Source organism: Peromyscus eremicus, chromosome 22 (genome assembly GCF_949786415.1).
Source record: "Peromyscus eremicus chromosome 22, PerEre_H2_v1, whole genome shotgun sequence".
NCBI classification, from domain to species: domain Eukaryota; kingdom Metazoa; phylum Chordata; class Mammalia; order Rodentia; family Cricetidae; genus Peromyscus; species Peromyscus eremicus.
Genome location: NC_081437.1, coordinates 14,033,911 through 14,051,199, shown reverse-complemented (window position 1 = coordinate 14,051,199; position 17,289 = coordinate 14,033,911). Strand labels below are relative to the sequence as shown.

The 17,289-nt window shown below is 39.2% G+C and overlaps 1 protein-coding gene across 1 annotated transcript in view; it reads right to left on the bottom strand.

The window, feature by feature from the left end:
• Positions 1–7,767: 7,767 nt before the first annotated feature.
• Positions 7,768–17,289, bottom strand: part of Sos1 (SOS Ras/Rac guanine nucleotide exchange factor 1) — a 91,491-nt gene continuing 81,969 nt past the window's right edge. Inside the window, exons 21-22 of the mRNA XM_059248288.1 lie at positions 10,394–10,512; positions 7,768–9,359 (exon numbers count right to left, since the gene is read on the bottom strand). Of these exons, the coding sequence (XP_059104271.1) occupies positions 8,868–9,359; positions 10,394–10,512 (611 nt within the window). The 3' untranslated portion in view covers positions 7,768–8,867. The remainder of the gene's footprint in view (positions 9,360–10,393; positions 10,513–17,289) is intronic.

Here is a 17,289-nt window from a genome sequence, read left to right as displayed (position 1 = left end):
AGAATTTCACCCTTTGAGAACCAGAGATTTGTGGGTCACAGTGCTAGCCTTCTTCTGGTAGGCTATTTCCTCATGTAACAGTTAAGCTAATCTGAGATTTGAAACTAGATTGGTAGAGAAATTCCTGGAATGCTGTTTTTGTGGTGTCTCATGATTTATTGCTTACCTCCATCAAGTCTAATGTCATCTCAGTGGTGACACTAAAAATTCAGATTCCCAGGCACTGTTTCAGCCCCATTATAGTGGAATATTTGGGGATTGAGTCCACAAATCTGCTTTTTTTTTTTTGGTTTTTCGAGACAGGGTTTCTCTGTGTAGCTTTGTGCCTTTCCTGGAACTCACTTGGTAGCCCAGGCTGGCCTCGAACTCACAGAGATCCGCCTGCCTCTGCCTCCTGAGTGCTGGGATTAAAGGCGTGTGCCACCACCGCCTGGCACAAATCTGCATTTAAGTGTACCTAGGCTGTGGTTTTGTTTACTGAGATTTTGTATTCCTAGATTTATCACCTATGATTTCACAGTAATAAACAATATATATAGTAATATTATTAAATATGTATACATCTGATAAGCACCCTTTATAAACTGGCAAATTGATTGCATATTCAAGAAAACTGATTGCAAGCCCTCAAGAACGACTGTCTTAGATAACACTGAACAGTAAAGCTATCAAGTGTTCAGACTAAACTCTTCCACAAAACATTGCCATTAGTAAGTTTCCTCAAGAGCCCACAACAGCACTGCCTCTAGTACAGTTAGAATTCCCTGTCCTAAATGATGATCTGAAGACCTAAGTGTAGGACTCTAGGCTGCTAAGCGTTCTTGGATTTGTAAGACTCACATGATGGAGGGATTTGGAAAAAGGGGAGACAGGGACATGAGTTAAATAAGGCTGAAAAATTTGATGGAAATATAGACATATATTCTATCTAAATATCATGTATCTCATCCCATGTAGTTTAGGATGCCCCCGAATTCCTGATCCTCCGGCCTCTGCCTCCCATGAGGTAGGACTTCAGGCATGCACCCTCACACCTGGTTTATGTGGTGTCAGGGATGAAGCCAGGGCTTCCTGTGTGCTAGACCAGCACTCTGCTCACTGAACTATACCCTAGCCTGAGAGCTATATATTTTAAGGGGAAAGAGTAGAAAGCAGTATTTAACATTTAAATATTGATTATATAAGAACACATAGATATGAATTTAGGCAATGCTACACATGCCTTGTTCAAAATAGTCAAGATCCTTAAACAAAAGAACCTGTTTTTCAATATCTGTTATTTCCTGAGAGCTCAGCAGAGTCTTTTTTTTTTTTTAAGATTTATTTATTTTTATTTTGTGTGCGTTGGTGTATTGCCTGCATGTGTGTCTGTGTGAGGGTGTCAGATCCCCTTGAACTGCAGTTACAGACAGTGTGAGCCGCCATGTGGGTGCTGGGAATTGAACCTGGTCCTCTGGAAGAGCAGCCAGTGCACTCAACTGCCGAGTTCTCTCTTCAGCCCCTCAGCAAACAGTCTTTAAGTCATCTAAGCTTGTTCTCTATTGTTTCTATAAAACAGGAAACTTAACCATTTTCCTTTCAGATACAGTAACGTGGAATACTCCTTATTCTTGGAAGGAAAACTTCATTGTTTCTTTCTTGTGTATATAAAGTTTTTATTCTGAAGACAGTGGGCTTTATTATAAAGGACTGTTAGCAGATAACATCTGTGCTTGAGTTAACACTGTGCTCGCTAGCCCCCTTGTTATCACAGTTTCTTTTCTTACCAGGGGCAAACCTTTTAGCACCATACAAACATGCTCTTACTTTTCCCCACCCATAAATAAAAAGAAATCTTTCTTGGCCACTCTGTTCTCCAGTTTTCTGCTTCCTTTTACGGTAAAACGTACAAGAGAAAGCTACTCTAGCCCTTTCCTGTAATATTTTTTATTAAACTCATTAGACCCTTCCAGGCCTTTGCCTAATCACTCCCAGAAACTTCTTGTGTGCAGATCACTGAGGCTGGAGGTAATGCTCACATTTATTATTCCAGCAGTTACGAGAGGTGGAGGCAGGAGAATCACCATATTGAGGCAGATTGGAATATATAGTGAGACCCCCCCCACACACACACAAACCAACAAAAACAACAACAAAAAATCAGTAATGATGTCCTCATTGCTAAACATATGGTCCACCTTACTCTGTCAAGTAGCAAGATCACTTCCTCTTTTACTAGGCCTTAAGAACTCAACACAATCCTGCTTTTTAACTTTCTTCCTTGGCAGTTCCTTCACGATTGTATCAGTCTGCTGCTGTGAAAATGCAATCTTCCTGGGCCGGAGATGTAGCTCAGTGATAGAACCCTTGCCTAGAATGCACAAGGGTAAAGGTTCTATCCTCAGCAACACAGAGATCTTTATGAAAATGGCTGCCAGTTTTATATCTTTACTCTGGATCTTTCTCAAACTCCAGACTAGTATCTCTGTCTGTTTCTCTTTGACTTAAGATGTCATATCTACTTTTTGAATGTTCAAAGGCTTATATCTAAGCCTTCTTCCACAGTATCTTTCCCACCTCAGTTAATGGTAGTCTTTATTCTTGTTGCTTTGGCCCCAAACCTTGACAGTTCTGTTTTTTATACCACGTTCAGTCTGTCAGTAAACTGGCTGGCTTCCCCTCACTTCCACTGCCCTTGTCCAAACCATTCCGATTGGACTGGCCTCCCTATTCCTGTTCTTAGTGTTCTCCATACACAACAAATGGATCCTACTACTCTTCTGCTCCAACCTCTGAGGGCTCTCAGGAGTGTTAGAATGGCTTTTAAAGCTGTCAATGACCTACAATGCTTAAACTCCTGATGCACCTCCTTCTAGTCTATCCATATTCATTTCTCTATCCACACTAGCTACCTCTGTATTCTGTATACCAAGTATGCCCTGCCTTCAGACTCTCCAACCAGCTCTTCTCTTAGTTACTTGGATGTCTCATTCATTCCCCTCTTAAAAGTTTTTATTTATCTCTGTAAGGCCGACTGATCGTCACATTTAAATTTCACACTTCCGGTCAACGACCCTTTTTCTCCTCATAGCAGTTACATTTTTAATGTATAATATTCTACTTATAAAATATTGTCTACATCTTCTCACTAGCTTATAAATCCCATGAAATGGATTTCTCTTCATTACTGTTTCTAACATCGGTTCTGTAAAAAGACCAATATTTGTTAATGGCTGAATAGTCAAATGAGCTCTTATCCGATGCTTATGTCAGGTCATTCAGAACCAGTCTGAGCAGTGACAGACAGCACAGGGAGCCATAATGAATCCAATCATAGGGTGTCAGGACCTCTTAAGGGTTTTCTAAAGCAGGCAAACTGCAAACATGTCCTTTATACTTTATTTGTCATATTTAGTGCTTTGTGAAAGGCACTGTGCTGTAGCCACATCACCTTTGGAGTTCCTACAAGCCGGTGTATTAGTGAGCCATTCATTCATGTACTCCGTCGTGGAAGCAGGGTAAACAGGCCTGCCCTCAGCGCCGCCTGCCCTGTCACAGTGACTCTTCCATCTCCAGTTACTAAGGTAGTGGAACCAGCTACGAAACAGTTGGTAGTTTTTCTTGCCTCCACTAATTCTCAGAGGTCCCAGAAGATTAGCATGGCCATAAACTGCTTTTCTGAAATGGTATTCTGTCAAAGGTGGAAAAAGACGGGCTCAGGTGAGGACCTAAGCGCCCTCCTGTGATGATAAAGTAAAAAGGTGAATCTCTTGGTTAACGTTCAGAATTAACATTTGAAGAGCAAAATCAAAATCTCTAATTTCAGTGTTGGTATTACTTACAGTTAGTAAACCTGATTACCTAGAGTACATTCAATAATGCTTGCTAGGAATGAGCATTTTCAGCATCCCTGATAGCATTCCTCCAGAGGAACCGAGTCTTAGTCCCAGCCACAAACTGACATTTTACCCTAATCCTCACTTGCCTTGTTTCTTTCTTTTCTTTTTTTGTGGTTCGGGGGATGAAACTGGGGCCTCACACATGCTAGGCAAGCCCCTACCACTGAGCTACAACCCACCTCTTTTGTATTCTGAGATAGGTGTTAGGATGGCCTTGAACTCACTGTGGCCCAGGTATACCATGAACTCTTAATCATCCTGACTCAGTCTCTTGAGTAGTTGGTATCAAAGACCAGTACCACCAGGTCTGGCTTACCTTTATTTAAAAATAAATGGACTGAATCTAACAATCTTTTAATATTTTTGTTTTACATTATACCTTGAGTAAGCTTATATTTGCACAGTGCTTTAGTTACTGTACGCTCTTTTTGTGCCAAACTGAGAAGGACTTGTAAAGTTGATCTTCCTGACACTAGCTGGTCCCAGCAGGAGCCACCTGACAGGGACCTGCAACACCCAAGCACATTCTTTTAGAAATACAACTGCCCTCTGAAACTTCATCCTGTGAATACTTAAAGGCCACATTACTAATTTCTATCCCAAGCCTCCCTGTTACAATAATAGGATCTGACACTAAACTTACTGTATCCTTTTTAACTTGTTACAGGAGATAGTGTCCTCACAGGAAGACTATGATAAAATGTGAAGTACTTCTATATGAAGGTATACGCTAAATTAGATCACTAACAACTTCAAAATACTGCTCTCTAAAGTGATGCATGCAAAAACAGTACACTGTGGGCTATGTAAGGCATTTTTCTTTATTATTTTTCAATTTATCTTAGTAATGCCAGAAAAATAACAGCCATTATTTTCACTTTTAACACAGACCAAATACTGCTGCACATAGAGTACAAAGATTATCTACAAACATGGTTAGGTACAAAGACCATTGGATGTGTAGACCACACTTGGTTCTTACATCAAAGTAAGACTGACAGCATTTTTGACAATTATTTTAGCGAATAACCGTGCTACTAAACAAAGGCAAATACACATATCTACACAGACACATCTCAACTAAAATTATACATGTCACTTTGACAAACAAATCCTCTGGTGGTTTCACCAGATATTTGCGCCCCCAAGTCCCCTGCCCTAATCCCGCCCCCAAATGCTGACTTGATCTGAAAAAACAAAATTAGAGATGTTCTTAATTAAAGGCACATTCGGCAGCTACTGAACGTGGCATGCATCAGCCATGGGTGCACTCTAAGCCACACCACACAGAACTTGCATCTTTTGTGTGTCTTGGTTTGTTGAGTGTAATCCAATGTGACCCCACCTTTAGCTAACTTGCTTTATAATTTGTCAGCAACTGGCTACTTTAATGCACTATTTTTATTAAAGGCAAAAGGGAAATTTGCTCACAGTTGACAGAAAATGCACTTTATGGTGTTAAAAATGGAAAATAAGGCATGAAACTTGCAAGTTTTTGTTTAGATTTATCATGTAGACTTCATGCTTTTTTTTTTTTTTCTTAATTAGAACACAGAATACCTCACTGGCTCATGTATAAGGGACTATGAAATCATTTTAAAAGTTAGTACTGTTTCAAATGAAAAAAATTGAATAAAGTCATCCCTTTCCTTTGCATTTTACTGCAGAATTCTCTCTCAGCCAAATTGACAGGAACCTCATGATGTGTATTTACTGGAAAAGATTAATGTGCAGTACACAGAACCTGCACCTGCACAAGGGCGACATGATAGAGATGGATAGAGCATGCCAGCCTGCTGAGCAGCAGAATACCAGGAAATAAGTGCTTGCCTTGGTTTTGAATCTGAAGAGAGGATAAGGAAGGTTTTCCTCTGTATGTACGCTAGCTGGGACAACATCCCCATTTATCTTCCTGAGCCACTAAATACCCCTAATTTAGGCCATTATATTAAGATAAGGAAATAACATGTGAGCAGAATTTAATTACATGATCATTATGATAAATACCACTTTGGGTTTGCATTAAGGAAGAATTTGGAATCATAGTATAGCCTCCAACTTAAATAGTACTTTAGGAGACTGTTCCACTGATTGTTTGTTTGGCATACTCTTGGCTCAACTCAGATCCATTCAAACATCCTTGAGTCAGAGAATAGTAGCCTACTAAACTCACAGTTTGATGCCTAACAGCCTTTATTCAAGCAAGAACTTTTAATTAGGCAGGCTTTATTTGTCACTAGTACTCTTCAAACACATTTGAAAGTGTAGAAAGAATAGACAGCCCGTCTTTTAATAAATTTAGAACATGCACTTGTCTGTTCTGTTTTTAAAGTGCTTAGCTGTGAAAAACATCTCTGTTATTGGTGATGAGCCCATCAAGAGAAACTCCCCTCACTTTGTGAGACAAGGATAAGCAAACACTTGCTGACACGTTGTTTTCTGGAGGAAATGTCCCGTATTTGCGGATGGCGTTAAGCGAGTTTTACCGCCCTGGCCGCCTCCTAATGTCCTGGATTCAGATGCAGTTCTGTGCTGGGGCATTTGTCTTCGGCCACATTTGAGTTAAGACTAAGGATACAGCTTTCTCACTTCCACCTTAGGGCATCCAATGAGAACTTTTAAAATCACTTACTGTTACAGAAAATATTTTTGCCCAAATGTCATATTTGAGAATAAAACTATCCTTTATCCGTGATGCATTTAAAATGGCTGCACGGTGAAGTGGTCCCCTAGAACAGCTGGGTAGAGAATAGTTCCCGCTGGGAGAAATAGAATTAACTCCAAATCTTAGAGTTCCCTCCCTTGTGTTGGCTCAAGCAGAGTGGAAGGGGTCATCACCCTGTTGAAGGCAACACTTGCCAGAGAGATACTGAATGGGTTCTAATGTTGCTTTTCTTAGGTTCTCATTTGAAGTAGGGATGGGGTAATCAGTAAGCCATGGGAAATTCTAGGGACAGTTAGGCTGGTCTAATAAGTCATGGGAGATTTGGGGGTGTCATTATAATCGTATGGAGCAGCATTAGTAAGTAGGCCTAGCTAGCTACTTTTGTTGAATGAATGGTCATTTGTTCAATGAATGGTCTTCTGGACACTTTGCATCCAAGAAGGGATTTGAAATGAACTTTTGAGGACACTTTTAAGAGAGAAGACATTTTCCAAAAAGAAATGGCCACCATAATAGGAATGTTACAGACACTAAGTGACAAGAGTCAACTCTAACAAATAAACAAGACACACTAAGGAAGACTGCTGAATGACAATGCAATTAATGTCCGTCCTTCTTAGAAAACTACGCACTGGACTACTGAGATGTCCATTTAATGTTCTAATAAATATCACAAGAAATTATTAATTTACTACGTTTCCACCATGATGCAGCATAGTTAACACAATTACTGAACTGCTGCTTCATTATTTTGAGGACACATGCACATACTGATGAATTGATGACTGTCTAAGAATGGAATACTACACAGTTCACAGACATAGTAGAGATAATACAACTTTTTCTATTCAAGTTGCATGCATTTCAGTCACAGTATTTGTTAGACTCAGAAGAGCAGTACAAGGCTTCATGAATAAAACACGTGATACGAATGATGCAGGTAGATATTCTCTAAGGAGTAGCTCTGATCGAACCAAAGACCTTAAGCAAAGTAGAATGATAAACGTTAACAAATATGGTTGCTCAAGAAATTAAAAAATCTGCAAGGTTCTGCTTCAAAGATGCCCATCCCATTTTAAGCTAGTATTTCCCTATATTCCAAACTCCAACTTCAGATTATTCTGTAAGAACCAGACACCCAGGCGTACCTCATGTGCTTTTATGCTTAGTGTTTGTATATTTTTCAACCCAAAGAAATAAGAATCAATCATTTTCTCCATGTAATAATTTAATATATGCCAGCCAAACAAAGTAGTTTATCTTTATTTAATTAAATAAAAACAGACCTGTCAGGTATATTATATAACATTCACTATACACACATGATTTAGGCAATGCAAGGTAATTCTAAGTATGCTGACGAGTACTCAACTATTAGTAAAACATGAATGGTATCAGTGAGGCCCAGAGAATGCTCCTTTTCACATTGGTTGCCTGTATTTCTGTAGTATGGTTAGAGGGACAGCCACGAGCCAGGACATATGTTACCAGTAAACTCCTGTGGGACAAAGGGGCGGGGGGATGCCAGTCTAGCATAGAGGAACAGTCTCCTAAGTGTAAATAGTATACTTGACAGTTACGTTTTTAAGAAGTTCTTCTTCCGTCATGTTAATGACATGACATTTCCTGTTTGAAGGCAACACCACCACATTTTGTTTGTGAGTGGGGGTAGGTAGGGAATGTTCTTACAATTGGTATAATTATTCTTAAAATAATAACAATAACAAAAAGTACCTCTTTGGTGAAGCCTCGGTACCCATTCAATTCACTGTAATAATCTGTAAACAGGACTGTAGCACAGTGCTGGCCTTGATTTCAACAAGGACAGGTACCACAGCCTTTTCTCACAGTCCTCTGAATGATTTTTACGAAAATATTCTAAAGTAGAAGAATAAAGCAAAGGAAAACAAAGGAGGAGAAGATCCCTGTTGAAGATTTTTTTAAAAGTGCATAATATTTTGAATTACAAAAACTGTCAACATATGGGCCTATTGGACATTAGACTGTTTTCCATCCCTTTAATGATAAAGATTACTTCACAAAGTGAGGACTCTTGCCTATTGGCCAGAAGAGTCCCTTCACGTGATTTCCAGGTGCAATCAGTTGTCCAGTTCCTCTAGATCAGTCTCCACATTCTAAGCTGGACTACTGTCTTATTTTGTAATTACATATAGGTTAAAATTCATTGTCTTATACTACATCTTGAAGTAGTCATTAGTGTTTGGAGTTCTCGTTTGAACTCCTCAGTGCTGGCATGTTCAGTGCATCCATCGCCAGCAATGGATTTGGGGCTAGGAAACTGCATCCCAGGACAGAGCAAGTACTCAGGAAGAATGGGCGTTCTCCAACAGTGGTGGTCCATCTCTGTGCATGGATGGGTGTGTGTGCTCCCTCTTGTAAGTTTTTGGAGGAAGTTTGGGGATCAGTTGAGAAGTGCTTTGTCGTGGAGGAATAGGAGGCCCAGCAATGGAATGGAGGTCCACTTCCTGTGTCAGCGGTGGTGATGGCAGATGCCGTCTCGTGCCATGAGGAGAAGGGGTTTGAGGAGGTGGCGGTGTAAAGGGGGAAGGGCTGTTTGGGAAGAAGGCATTGCCATGATCACTCTTTTTGCCCAAAGGGGGAGGCTGGAGATGTAATGGTGAGCTTGAGAAAACGTCAGGTGTCCTCACAGGTTCTCGTGGTGGTAACAAGGGAGGGCTTTCAGGAGGGTCTGATACAGAGGTCCGATCTGATAGTGAATATCTTGGTGAATAGGCTTTTGATGTGGGTTGCCTAGGAGGAATAGCTGGGGGGCTGTCCAAGTGCTTAGACATAATCTAACAAATGAAAAAGAATAGAACATGTGTTAATAACTTAATCTGAAAAATACTATAAATATATTAAGAATTAACTTGGAATTTTCCGACACATTAGTGGCAGAACACTGTGTACAGAACAGGGAGTTTTATCGTATGTATTGAGATGTTCTACCCATTCTTAGAGGAAAAAACCAACAATCCAATTTTGTCACGATTAAGTAAGAAGTTGGTTGTTTACTACTGGCTGCCTATCATACGATGCACTATGATTTCTGATTTAGCCTAAATTACCCATTAGTTTTTTGGCAGTGTACACATTAGGCAAATGAACTACCATAGCCCTAATTATTAAGTTTTAAATGTACTGTATTAATGTTTCATGAACTCTACAAGGTCTTGACTTATCCTGGTACTTCTGTTCGCTGGGTAGCTTAAGACCAAATAAATTGATAACTGTCAAAATAAAACAAATGATAAAGGGGGGGGCGTGAGATTTAAACCAGTAGGAAATTGAGTTAGCGTGAGTCTTTAAGATCTCCTCTAACCTAGAAGAGGTTAAGTTCCTTCTTATTTGGCTCAGAGAATGGCTTTCAGCAGAGAGTTTCATTTCTCGGAGACCTTCACACAAACTCCATGCTGCACCCCCCCACCCCCACCCCCACCCCCACCCCCACCCCCACCCCGGTCACAAGTTTTAAAAGAAGTGCATGAAGGCTGGAGAGATGTTTTAGCTGTTGAAGACTAGGCTCACAAGCAAAATATAAAAGAATTGCATGAGATCAATCAAGTTACTATTACCTTGTAGATTAAGATTTGTTTTTTTTCCTTATAATGCTCATAGCTATAAACGTACAGGAGTTTCGTGTACATACTCAAAAGCTACCTTTATAAAAAGAAACAAACATCTTGCATGCTAAATTTATACGTAATCCTTAAACTATTAAACCCAGATACTCTGAGATGTGAGCTTATCCCAGTAAGAGTAGACCTGACCTAAACAACTGACCGCAGCTGGTGATTCCAGTTTCTAGGTAACAGGTGTTCCACTTTACCTTAGATGGGGAGGATTCTGCTGGAGCAGACTCTGGCCGCCTTCGAGGGGGAACAGGAGGGGGGACAGGCACTTCATCAGTGCCCTTGGCTAAACTGATAGATGAGACTGAAGCGGATCCTGTAGGGTGTTATTTTAAAAACAAATAAAGAAAACATGATTATAGGACTTTTATTTCACTTATTACTCCTGAAAACTTAGATGGAAACTGCTTGTACTGACTAAAAAAAAAATTGTTGAAGTATCAAAAGCAGTTTAATAAACCAATACCCAATACCATTCCATTTATTAAAATAAACTGCTATAAAAGCATGCAGCAGTTTCCTATCAAATTTTTTTAAAAAGAAAAAGCCACTTAAAATAATTATTTTGCTTCTTAAACAAAATAACATTACCATTGTTAGTCTATAATTGGAATTTTTTATTAGGTCTAATGTTCAGATTTCTGTTGGAAAGGTAATTTGAAAACCTTTGGAGTGGTCATTTTTGTCAAACTGTGGCTGGTTCATCTTTTTCTCTAGCTTTATTGCTCTCAAGGGGCTATGCTGGACCGAACAGTTTCTGATCGGGACAGCTCTATTGAAACATCTTGTACTGGATGTACAGGAGAGAATCCGGTGCCCTCAAAGTCTATTCACATTTTGCTTGGGTCCAGACTCTCCTTAGCATGTAAACAAAATTAGAATCATCACATCTAATCCAAAAACACTTTAACCATGATGAAACTATTCAAGATGCTGCCAGGGGCAGGGAGTGGTAATCAAAACAGGACTGTACTAAGACACAGTCAACCTGATTGAAGAAGAAGTTGATGAAGTGACACAAGAGGTAAATAAAACCAGAACCCATCTCGTGAATAAGTATGCTTTGAAAGACACTGTATCTGTTGTTAGTCTATAAACACTATAAAAAGATAGGAACATATTTAAACATTCAAAACTGTCCTTGGCGCCTCTTTTTACTCCTTTAAGCATCATGTCCGCTCCTGCCATCGAATATTATAACACTACAGAATGTAGAGAGGATTTTGTGCACTTATATTCAAATGGTCGACACTGTGTATCTGCTGGTGTGTGTGTGTGTGTGTGTGTGTGTGTGTGTGTGTGTGCGTGTGCGTGCGCAGGTCAGAAGTCAGTGTTGGGTACCTTCCTCTATTACTATCCTCTTTATTTTTTGAGACAGGGTCTCTCACTCAACCTGGAGCTCACTGATTGGCTAGGCTGGCTGGCCAGTGAGCTCCTGGGATTGGTCTGTCTTTGACCCTCACCCCAACTTTCCAGCACTGGGATTTTAAGTGTGTGACACTATGGCAAGCTTTTGTGTGGATTTAGGGGATCCACAGTCAGGTCCTCATGCTTGCATAGCAAACATTCTGGAAAACCTTTGGAATGGTCATTTTTGTCAAACTGTGGTTAAAAGAACCTATCACGTGAGCAGCTTCCACATTTAACCATCTCCCCAGACCACGACCAAAATTTGGTCACCTACTTTCTTAAGAAAATATATTTAGCTCATAACTGGTATTTTTTATTGTATATATTTTGAAACCGTTTGTACAAAGAGTAAAGCCATTGATTTGTTAGTGTAAAACAACTAAAAATAGTAGAATTTATGGTGAGTTGTTAGTTTAGTTTAGAACTGAAAGCAATTAACTACAATAGTACTTGATTACCTAAATATTTTGAACCTGCAACTAGTTGTAATGGAAGGTCGTCCTTACAGAGTTCAGTGCAGTCATTTGCCTGCACTGTGTGCTGTCGGCAGGCTAAGTGTGCTCTGTGTTGGACAGTGCACGGAGGTGCCAGCTCCCTTCCCCACTGCGCACGCAGACTCTTGCTTCTTTGTTAAAGTTGAGAAGTAGCTTCAGAATTGTACAGTTGGAAAAGAGAAATGGTTAAATGTGGAAGCTGCTCGCTTGATAGGTTCTTTTAAGAACAAAAGGTTTTGTAAAAAGCACGAAAAGTCTATAAATTTAAGCCAATTGTTTATGATGAAAAGACAGCAGCAGTGAAGCCTCACTTCTAAGACGGGGCAGGCAAGGAGAGTCAGCAGGGAGGGGGACCCTCGGCCTGCTTTTAAAGCCAGAGCAGGAGTTAGGTATTTCATCAGATATACTGATGTGGGCCATGGGGCAGTGTAACCTGGGTAAAGACGGTAGCGCCGCCTGTAAAAAGGAAACAGGAAAAAGTTGTTTTCTCCAACGAATATTCTCAACTCATCTCTAAAAATGTATGTATGATGATAATGCTGTTCTTGCTGTGTTAGTTTGAAAGAACATCATAAATATTTTTAGAAAAAACTCATTAATACTTTTGAGAAGAAAAAAAAGGAGTTACTATCATATTGAGAATTTTGATGAGTTTCTTACTACTTAATGTCATAATATAAATGAAAACCATTCATTAGAAAACAGTCTGATGCTCTATTATTAGAAGGCTTTTTCACTTGAAGAGGACAGGACACAGCTCGCAGGAGTCAGTTTCCTCTTCCACCATGAGGACAACAGGGTCTGAATGTAGCTTGTCAGGTTCGGTGGCAAGCATCTCAACCTGCTGAGCTGGCTCACCTGCCCCCCCCAGGTGTGTAAACTGTAAAACTCAATTCAAGTGGTGAAGACTCAAATCATTTACTAGAGATTAAAGGGAGTGTCAGACAAATATTATCATATACCTTTGAAAATATGTTTTTGGAACATATATTTGTCATTATAAAATATTCAGAGTTTTGAATATTAAAACAAGCTTTTATATTCATAAACACTGAAAAAATTCAGTATATGTTTGGTTCTTACATACTTTTTAATTTAGGAAATCCCTTGATAAATTCAGAATACCTAATTTCAAAAATATTAATTTAAGAAAAATTAATGCCTTAATTAATTAATTTATTTAACAATGTTATTAATAATTAAAGTCTTAAATTTTTCTTAAAACATAAACAAAACAAACATTATAACAGTGGTTCTCACCCTTCCTAATGCTGCAGCCCTTTATACAGTTCCTCATGTTGTGGTGACCCCCAACCATACAATTTTTGTTGCTACTTCATAACTGTAATTTTGCTACTGTTATGAATTGTAATGTAAATAATTATTTTGGAGATGGAGGTTTGTGAAAGGGGTCTTGATCCACAAGTTGAGAAGCACTGCATTAAAATGTAGGAAAATAGGGCTAGAATACTGAGGCTAGTTCTAAATCATCGCTGCTACACTACTTCATTACCAACACATGGAAGAGAAAATAATCCAGTGGCTAAAATAATACTTACAGTACTACACTGAGCTGATTATTAAAAAAAAAATTCAGATTTCCCCTTTACTTCTTTATTTTTAATTCTGTAGTTTCTTTTATTATTATTATTATTATTATTATTATTATTACTGTTCATGGGTATTTTGCCTGCATGTATGTCTCTGTGAGGGTGTAGGATCCCCTGGAACTGGGGTTACAGACAGGTGTTAGCTGTCATGTGGGTGCTGGGAATCACACCCAGGTCCTCTGGAAGAGCAAACAGTGCTCTTAAACACTGAGCCGTCTCTCCAGCCCCGCCTTTCACTTATTTTTATACACTATGCAATAACTCAGCTGATCTGGGAGATTGTTCCAGTTTTTGGTCAGGAGGAGGGTAACCGTACACTCCAAGTTCAGTTAGCCTGATGATGACTCTTGCTAACTTGATTGCCTTCATAAGCCAGTGTCATATCACATTATTTCCTTTTTATGTGTGTAAGTAAGTAGCAAGTTAGCATCTTCTAGTAAGTAGATGAAACTGCTGTTTTTCTGATTTTCTTTCAGTACTTCTGAGGAACTAGAGAAGTCAAGGGAAGTGTGTGGCTTTAGTATCGATCTACTTTCATACTTCTCACTTTAGTTTTCTTTTCAATACTTACTTGAATTGTGTATGTGTGTGCACACCGTGTATGTGCATGTTGGAGCCTGTAGAGGCCAGAAGAGGGCATTAGGTTCCTTGGGACTAGAGTTTCAGGATTATGAGCTGCCTTGTGGGTACTGGGAACTGAATACAGGTTCTCTAGCCAGAGTAGTAAGTGCTCTTAAACCATGAGCCAGGTCTGCAGCCTCTTAATTTTCTTAAAAAAGAAATAGAGATAAGCCTCAAGAAGCTGACAGTCGATAAATTCTAGTCCACTTTTGCCTTTTGGGAGGGTCAGTCATGGGGCTGACGGTCTCAGGTGACGCACAGCAGGCTGCAGGCACAGCAGCCCTTTCCTCTGGGACCCCAGTGGGGGCAACTCAAGGTTCTACAACCCCACAGCTTTAGCTTCAGTGTGTTTGTCCAAAGCAGGTAGGTACCTCTAAGACAAATAGGCTACAGATGAAATATGAGAACAGTTCTATAGTAACCTAAGTTATTTTATTTCAAAATGAGTTCTTTTCAGTTCTTACTAAGGGAAAAGGGAAGAGTAACAGTTTCTTTTTGATAAGAAATCGAGATCCTGAAGTTTAGGATTACAAAGCTTTATCATTCCTTGAACAGTCTCCCCACTTCGTCTAGAACCTTGAGTTTCTGATCCATGCCACTGAACAGAATACAGCATGCCAGAACGATGACCTTTCCTTTGACTAATCACTTAGATTGAACACTACTAGAGAAAATGTGTTTATCTGTTTTCTCTCCTCTTCCAGTTTTAGTGACTTAAATTAAGAAAAACAGAATTCACAACTGATAGTTTTCATGTGCCTCCAATAATTCAATTGTTTGGGGATCCTTATTATATGGAGATAAAGGTATCTCCTCTAGGGAGAAAAACCATGCAAATAGCTAAGTTTTTTTTTTTTGTTTTTTTGTTTTTTTTTTTGTTTTTTTTTTTTATTTATTATGTACACAGAAGAGGTTGCCAGATCTTATTACAGATGGTTGTAAGCCACCATGTGGGTGCTGGGAATTGAACTCAGGACCTCTTGAAGAGTAATTGGTGCTCTTAACCTCTGAGCCATCTCTCCATCCCATAGCTAAGTTTTTAATAATGAATTTCAGTCATTTATTATTAATTTAATAATGAATTTTAGTCATACAGACAGGAAAATGGTGGGTTTTGTTTTAGTAGTTAAGAGCAGAGTCCAGTTGGGTAAAATATATTTTTTACTCTGTGTCTATTTGATCTTATCTGACAGCTTCCTATGTGTACACTGTAACTTCATGGTCCTGTGTGTACACTGTAACTTCATGGTCCTCTGTGTACAATGTAACTTCATGGTCCTGTGTGTACACTGTAACTTCATGGTCCTCTGTGTGTACACTGTAACTTCATGGTCCTCTGTGTGTACAATGTAACTTCATGGTCCTCTGTGTGTACAATGTAACTTCATGGTCCTCTGTGTGTACACTGTAACTTCATGGTCCTCTGTGTGTACAATGTAACTTCATGGTCCTGTGTGTATAATGTAACTTCATTGTCCTGTATGTGATATAACTTCATGGTCCTATGTGTGTGATGTAACTTCATGGTCCTGTGTGTCATATAACTTCATGGTCCTCGGTGTACAATGTAACTTCATGGTCCTATGTATGTACAATGTAACTTCATGGTCCTCAGCCTCTAAATAAAGCCAAGTAAACTCTCAATAAACACATTTTATGTGGTATAAAGACAAGATCTGCCACTGGCTGACTACAGATGCATGCATACTAGGAATCATTACACAGGATTCTGGGACAAATCTCAAAATAATGTACCTGCAAAGATTTATAGATTTTTAGTTAGTTTCTCTGGGTTAAAAGAAACCTAAAGTTCCACAAGGCATGCAAAAAGTATTTTATCAAGGACCAGGAAGGTTATGAGACTTGGGGTGATAAACCAGGATTCCTAAAGCAAAAGTTGGTGCTTTGCAGTTCTGCCTCAATTGTGATGTGATGCTGCCCTGATGCTGGCCTGATGCTGGCCCCATGAATGCCAAGGGGAAGAACAGGTGCAAACACTCATCAGAGGAGTAAAGTTGAATTGATTCAAAGATTGATCTAGCAATAAACAGATGTAAAAAGGTGACGTGTTATTAGGGGAGCTGCAAAGTTCTTGATGAAATACCTAAGAGAATGGCATTTCATAGAGGGTCAGTTGGATAAGCCCGTGACTACTGAGTATCCTTGGGCTTGTTTGAATTGAGATGTGCTATAAATAGGAAATGCACACTGGATTTTAAATATTCTGAACAAGAATATAAGATGTCTTGAAATAAGTTTTTATATGATTTCATGCTGAAATCAATTTTTACAAACTAGGTTAAATAAAACATTAAGTTATGTTTGCTTTTTCTAATGTGGCACTAGACATTTACAGTCACACATATGGCTCTTATACTTCTGTTGGACACTGATGACATAGCAGTAACTATGTGAGCTGTGTGGCTCTGCTTTTCATAGTACCAACAAGATATAGATATTATCAGGATACTACAGGAAGTTTGAGGAAGGGTCTTCTAGGAATTTGAATTTTACATACTGTAAAATCAGAAACTAATGCAGAATTTGGTGGGGAGAGGATGATGTACCTTATATTCAAATTAATCATTTTGTGGGCTGGAGATATGGCTCAATGGTTAAGTGTACTTGCTGTTCTTCTATAGGACTGGGGTTCACTTTCTAGCATCGACGTGATAGCTCACAACCATCTTCAACTCCTGCTTCAGGGGACCTAATGCCCTTTTCTGGTCCCTGTAGGCACACACATAGTGCATAGACATTCACACAGGCAAAACACACATACACATAAAATAATAAAATTAAAAAACAAACCACAGAGTTGATAGGCTTCATAGGAGAGGTGCATTTGGGTAAATGTAGAGTGTTGTTTCAACAGCTTTGAAAAACCCCAAGTGGCTGGAGTTTAGATTTAAAGAATTATAATATCTTTTGAAACGGTATCGGGGTGTGTATACTTTC